The sequence below is a fragment of the Condylura cristata genome, unplaced genomic scaffold (assembly GCF_000260355.1).
Source record: "Condylura cristata isolate star-nosed mole 26May11 unplaced genomic scaffold, ConCri1.0 scaffold00041, whole genome shotgun sequence".
Taxonomy (NCBI): Eukaryota; Metazoa; Chordata; class Mammalia; order Eulipotyphla; family Talpidae; genus Condylura; species Condylura cristata.
This window is the reverse complement of record NW_004567142.1, coordinates 2,085,174-2,091,176: the sequence shown is the minus strand read 5'-3', so window position 1 is coordinate 2,091,176 and position 6,003 is coordinate 2,085,174. Positions and strand designations below refer to the sequence as shown.

The 6,003-nt window shown below is 52.5% G+C and overlaps 1 protein-coding gene across 1 annotated transcript; it reads left to right on the top strand.

Annotated features, from left to right (window-relative positions):
- The first annotated feature begins 2,018 nt into the window (after window positions 1–2,018).
- Window positions 2,019–3,911, top strand: PINLYP (phospholipase A2 inhibitor and LY6/PLAUR domain containing). Its single transcript, XM_012733683.1, has 4 exons — window positions 2,019–2,066; window positions 2,968–3,120; window positions 3,347–3,490; window positions 3,679–3,911. Exons 1-4 carry the CDS (start codon window positions 2,036–2,038, stop codon window positions 3,831–3,833), a joined length of 483 nt encoding a protein of 160 aa, XP_012589137.1. The 5' UTR covers window positions 2,019–2,035; the 3' UTR covers window positions 3,834–3,911.
- Window positions 3,912–6,003: the final 2,092 nt, after the last annotated feature.

The window sequence follows — 6,003 nt, the reverse complement described above, 5'->3', positions numbered from 1 at the left end:
GGTAGGAATGTGAGAAACTAGGAAAGTGACCTTCTGGGTCCTGATGGAAAAGGGGACTAGAAACCCAGACTTCTAGGATCCGTGCAGAGAAGGGGGCTGGGCACAAGGTACCCAGTTGCCTTTTAGACTGGTTACGCCCCCCTGCCCTCCAACCCAAAGCCACAGAGGCCTGCCTGAGATCTTACCTCAGCTATTTCTTACCCCAGGGTGAAGGTGGGTCCAGACCCGCCCCTCCTCAGCTTCCTATAAGGGCTGGGGACCTGGGACTGCAGGTTCACACACCATGAGGTCCTTCTCGAGACCGGGTACCTGCCTGCTGGCCTGCACACTGCTCTGCACCCTCCTGGGTCTTGGTAAGTGATGAGGGGCCTGGGCTCCAGGGACCTTCAGGAAAGAGGATGGTGAGAGAGCATTTAGCAAGGTCCTCAAGGGGGGAAAAGGGGCAGCCTGGAATTCTGATTCATGGTGAAAGCAGAGGTTAAAGAGGCCAAAGGCTAGGCCCACCAGGAAGGAAAGCTCCAAATTCATGGGCATGGGTCCCTGAGAGATCAGTGGATCTGAAGAAGCCATCTGAGTTCTAGAAAATCAGCTGAGAACATGACTAGAAAGGGAATCTTTGAAAAAAGAACTGGGGTGGGGGAAGAGGAAGGAATGCCCCCCTCCCTCAGTGGTAGGAGTTCAAGCAAGTCCTACTTTCTCCAGGGCCCAGATGTCTGGGCCTCCAGTTGCCTCCTCCCCTCAGAATCAAGGAGTTCATACCTTCCCAGTCCTCATCTTCCTTCTTGACCTGGGATGTAGAATCCAGGCTCATTTACCCCTGCCTGAGCTCCCACTGGCTATAAGACTTACATATGGCACAGGAGGGCTTATGTCCAAGAGCCAGCTGAGCTTGAAGCTGCAGAACCCCTCCCATTCCCCAGCTTTCTCACAGGACCCTGGCATCCAGAGTCCCCAGCCTTGTAATTAGGTAAACAGGCTCTGTGGTGGAGTCACTTCCCTCCCCTGGAAGACGCTTTGCTGGCTTTACCATCGCGTCCCATTCAGAGTTCTAGACAGTTCCCTGGGCAGCGGTCAATGTCCCGCCCTTGTCGTAAACCATCAGGGAAGCACCTGGCCCGCCTCCCACTGGACCCCCAATCCACCCCACTTAGCCCCTTTCTTCCTCTGTCATCTTTGGTAGCAGCCAGTACTCAGACCTCACTACCCCTGACAACAGACCCATCCTCCATCCTGCAGGATGCCCGCTGAGCTGTGAGGTGTGCAAGGGATCCGGGCCCACGTGCAATGGAAAGATGAAGACTTGTGAAGAGGGCAAGGATGCCTGCGTGGTGGTCGTGGGGGAGTCGAGCACAAGTACGAGGGTGTGGGATCAGACTCCAGGCTAGTGGGCCTTCAGTATAGAGGTCACCAGCCACCTTCAGGATAGAGATCACTAGCCACAGAAGCAGGGCTGCTTCACTACTAGTGTGAATGGCATTATGGGTGCAATAAGGAAGAGGGGAGATTCTCACTCTCGAGGTAGATGGAGGATGAGAAAACGGGAGGGGGCAGACTTTCTATAGAGACTTTCTTAGGCAGGAGGGAGTGAGGAAAGGACTTGTGGACCAGAGACATAATGAAAGGGGAAGAATCTTTAGGCAAGAGGTGGGGGTTAGAGGAGAAGGAAGAGGATGCAGGGGGAGGCAAGGGGAGGCAAGGGGAAGGAGAGGAAATGTGACCCAGCAAGATCATCTAGGTGGAAGGAAGGAATTCACAAAACAGGGTGGAAGAGACTTCCCCAGGTATGGCGGGGGTAGTGTGAGCAGGAAGAGGAGTGTCAGTTCCTAACAGGAAGGGGAGTGTCAATGCTGGATATGGAGAGAGACATAATAGGGCCCACACCAAACAAGAGAGTGAAGCTAATCCCTAAGTATGGAGCAACTCATCATGGAGGGCAGAGGCGGGGCAAAGGGTAATGAGCAAAGAGGAAGAGAAAGGCATGACTTCAGGGGGAGGAGCCACCCCAGACCCAGCAAGGATGGGGAGAAGGGGAGCCATGGAAGAGACACCAGACTGTGATGAGGGAGGTTCGTTCAAAGCTGAAAAAGACTGTTAGATGTGAGGAGACAAGATGGGGTGAGAGAAAAGGCAGAGGCTGGAGATAAGGGCTACCTCTTGTGTAGGAAGAAGCCATCTAACACTGATGGAGGGTGTGTGTAGGGAAGTGGAATGGAAGATAGCAAGTGCCCTACTCACTAGCAAATGGTGGGGGTGGGGGAGGACCTAAAAGACTTGAGGAGGCCACCCCATAGAGAAGGGAGATAAAGATGTTGGGGTAGGGGGGTAGAAGGAAGCTAGAAAAAAAACACCCTTCAGTGGACTCAAGAGGGGAAACCCTAGGGTTGCTGTAGGAAGAGATGCCCTCCCCTCCAGTAGCCACTGGAAGAGACCACTTCAGGCAACACCTGGGAGTAGCCTAGGTAGGCGTCAAGAGACCCTTGGTGGGAATGACATGGGTAAATTTGGAAGAGACCACCCTGGACACAGAGGGATTTGGCTTGCCTGTTGTGGGCTTGTATGGGGTTAAGAGGGAGGAGCTCAGAAGTCTTGAAGCCTGGCAGGATCTATTACACATAAACTTGGCGGCAGCCTCAGGTGATCTGAAAAGCACCACACTGCAGGACCCTCGGAGGGTGACTACGGTGTAGGGTGTGGTGGCAAGGACTCCTTGGGCAGTGACCTGGACTTGGCAGTGGGGGACTCAAGACACCATCCGAGGCTGAATGAGGGCTGCGGCCACGAGGAAGGGGTGAGATGGGGGGCTAACTGAACAACCCCCCCAGGCTGCATCCTAGGCAGATAAGATGGTATGGTTTTGGGGGGCTGAAAGAGACCGCCCTGAACAGTTGTGGGTGGGGTAGGATTGGGAGGGAACAGAGTCCAGGCTGGATCTGCCATTACAGCCACCTCCACTTCCCCAACCTGCAGAGGGACACCAGTCGATAAACACCTACAAGGGCTGCATGAAGTTCAGCGACTGCTACTCAGGCTTTGTCTCCACCACCATGGGCTCCAAGGACTACATGGTATCTAATACACGCTGCTGCCAGAGCGATGGCTGCAACCGTGGCTCCGTGCCCCGTAAGTGCCAGCCCACACCCCAGTCAGGAGCCCCTTCCAGCTACCACAGACCTGGCTACAAGAACCCTCTGGCTCCTTCGGAGCCTCTGTCCTCTCACCTATGAAATGAAGTGTCCCCTCCCACCTATGAAATGAAGTGTCCATTAGCAACCGGTGTTTGTGAGTGGGGTGGGGGTAGAGGGGCTTTAACATCCCTATGTACCCTCTGCTTCACCCTCACCCCCAGCTCCCCAGAATAATCGGACTGAGAATGGCCTTCAGTGCCCAGCCTGCATCCAGCCCTTCCAGGAGACCTGCCCCGGGACCCAGCCTGCCCGCTGTGTGGGCCAGGAAACCCACTGCGTCTATTTTGCTGGCAACGTGCAGGCTGGTAAGGAGCACTTGGGTCTCTGGAGGAGGGGTGAGGAAGAGGCCCAGAAGTGGAGGCTCATACTTGATGGTTCAAAGGGAGTTGGTGGTTCCAGGGAGCCCAGTGAGAAGGTGGCAAGGGCCCAGACTCCTGGGTAGTGAGGAAGAAGAGGTGGAGGGCTCTGATGCTGTCTGAAATCCTCTTCCCAGGTATCATCAGGACCAAATTTGCTACTCGGGGCTGTGCCACAGAGAGTGCCTGCTACTCCAGACCTGGTGCCCAGGTGCCCTCAGCCTCTTACCTCTACTTCCTCCGCCGGGCTGATTGCCTTCCAGCCTCCCAGTCCCCTGGCAGGGCTGAGTGAGAAGCTGAGGAATGCATGACTTGAGGTCTCCATTTACCCTCAGCCTGCAGCTGCCCATGTGCACATAAATTAAAGAGGTCAACAGAGCCAACCTGAGTCCTTGTGATGTGATACATGTCAGGGAGGTGGAATGTGAAAAACAGGGGTGTCAACTCCCAAGGAACCTCATTTACAAGGAAGAGAGAGAAGACCCCACTTAGGGATCATTTCCTGCAGGACCTGTGCTAAATGGCATACCTCATTTTGTAACTATCACAATTCTACGAAGTTGGCCGTGTTTCCCCCATTTGCCAATGAATAAGCCTAAGCACAGCCAGGCTTGGGAGGGTCAGACTCCAGAGTTGACACTCAGCTGTCATGATTAATCTCTCCGTCTTTTTTTGCCGCAGTGTTCATAGTTTCCTATAAGTTACGCTAATCAAGAGAAAGAAAACTTAAAAAATCATGTAGCACAATGCTACATGGTTCTAAAGACAGATTGTCTGAGTAAATAGTAATCATCCTACTAACTGCTATTTGGTAAGCGGCCATTAGCTGGCAGGTGCTCAACATTGGCATCCATCAGGGGAGACTAGCTCATGCTACAGTTACAGTCCCTAATCTCTGTTTTATAACAACAAACCTAAGTTAGTCCATTAATGTAGCCATAATGCTCTGTAACAAGCCATCCCCAAACTGAGACCACAAGTATTCTCCTAAGGGTTTGCGGTTTGCAGGTGGCCAGGGTGGCCCTGCTTCCACGGTTGCCTTGATTGGCTGATTTGGACCCAACTTGGGGAGGAGGATGGAAGTTCTCCATGAAGTTCGACAGGTTTCTGGGCTCAATGGCTCCCTCAAAGTTTTAAGGTTACAGGAGTATGTAAGTCAAGAGTATGAAAACCCTCATGGAGGTCAAATCAGCTAACTCGCCACGCAGTAAAGAAAATCATACTGTCAAGGTCAACATGACTGGTGTGCAGGTGTGGAGAAGATGGGCATGCACCCTCCAGGTGTGGAGAAGAGTGGAGTTTGCTGAGCAAGAAACTATTCACAAATGGGTGATTCTTTCTTCACCTAAAGTGTCTAGCACCACCCACAGGGCAGTCTGTTCCTCACAGGCAAATTGCTCACCAGCTCAGCTGGATTTCTGTGCACATGAGAAGAGCCCAGGGAGTCTCCAGTGGTCATTGAGTGTACCCAGACTTAGCAGGGACTTGACACAGCTCACTGGTTGGAGCCAGTCACATGGCCCCACCAAAGCACACGGGGGGGGGGGGGGGGCGCATTGAAGTGCCATCTTGCCCCCTGGACATGGTTGCCTTTCCTAAGTGGGTGTTCCTGGCTGATTCTCATTATCATCACAATCCCAGTGATAGGCATGATTGTCTCATCCCTGTTTTCAAGAATCTGAGGCCCAGAAGGGATGTCATTTTGTAATCCTTGAGGTCAGTTTAAGTGGGAGAATACTTACACACTAGCCATTATCTTTCACTACCTAAGAAATCACTACGCAATTCAATGATTTATAAAATCACTTTTATAGTTCAAGATTCTGAGGTTGGTAGCTTGGTTTGGATTCAACTGGGTGGTTCTCTGCTGGTGGCTGCTTGGGTTCAGCCGCCTGAGGAGAACTAAGCAGCTCCATTTCAGAGGGTTGGCTGCTTGTTGTGGGTATCTAGGCTGGCTGGGCCGCCTGAATGACTCAGAAGGTTTTCAGGGGCTCCTTGGTGCAGTGGCATTTCCCAGGGGATCAGAAGAAGTTCCAGTACAGCTTTTTTCCCATCTCTGCTTACATTATGTAGTTTGTTGTCCCACTGGCTAAGCTAATCACATGACAAGTCTAGTCAAAGGACAATACCTGGCTACAGAGCTGAACACACCAGAGGTACTAATGGGTCAAGATGGGTCCAGACCCAAGATGCTTTAGCATCATCATTCTCCAAGGTCTGAACAGTCACTAGTCTATCTGTCACCCCTAATCCCCAGGTGATAATACTCACAGATGGTCTCTTGACCCAGCCCAAGGCATTCTGTCCCGTTCGGTCTCCACTCTCCCTCCTCTCCCAGGGCCCAGGAGTCTCCACTTTTGGCCCCCTTCTTCAGATGCAGGAGCCCAGGATTCCAGCTCCACTCAAAACCCCAGGCATCTTTCTTTTCCTCTTACCCCCAAAGAACACACAATAGGTTTTCT

Bases quoted from the DNA above. Each gene is read 5' to 3' on its own strand.
- PINLYP (XM_012733683.1), top strand. From the start codon at position 2,036: ATGGAAGAGACACCAGACTGTGATGAGGGAG. The intron at 2,067-2,967 runs GTTCGTTCAAAG...CCCAACCTGCAG, and splicing joins ACCAGACTGTGATGAGGGAG to AGGGACACCAGTCGATAAAC. The intron at 3,491-3,678 runs GTAAGGAGCACT...TCCTCTTCCCAG, and splicing joins TGCTGGCAACGTGCAGGCTG to GTATCATCAGGACCAAATTT.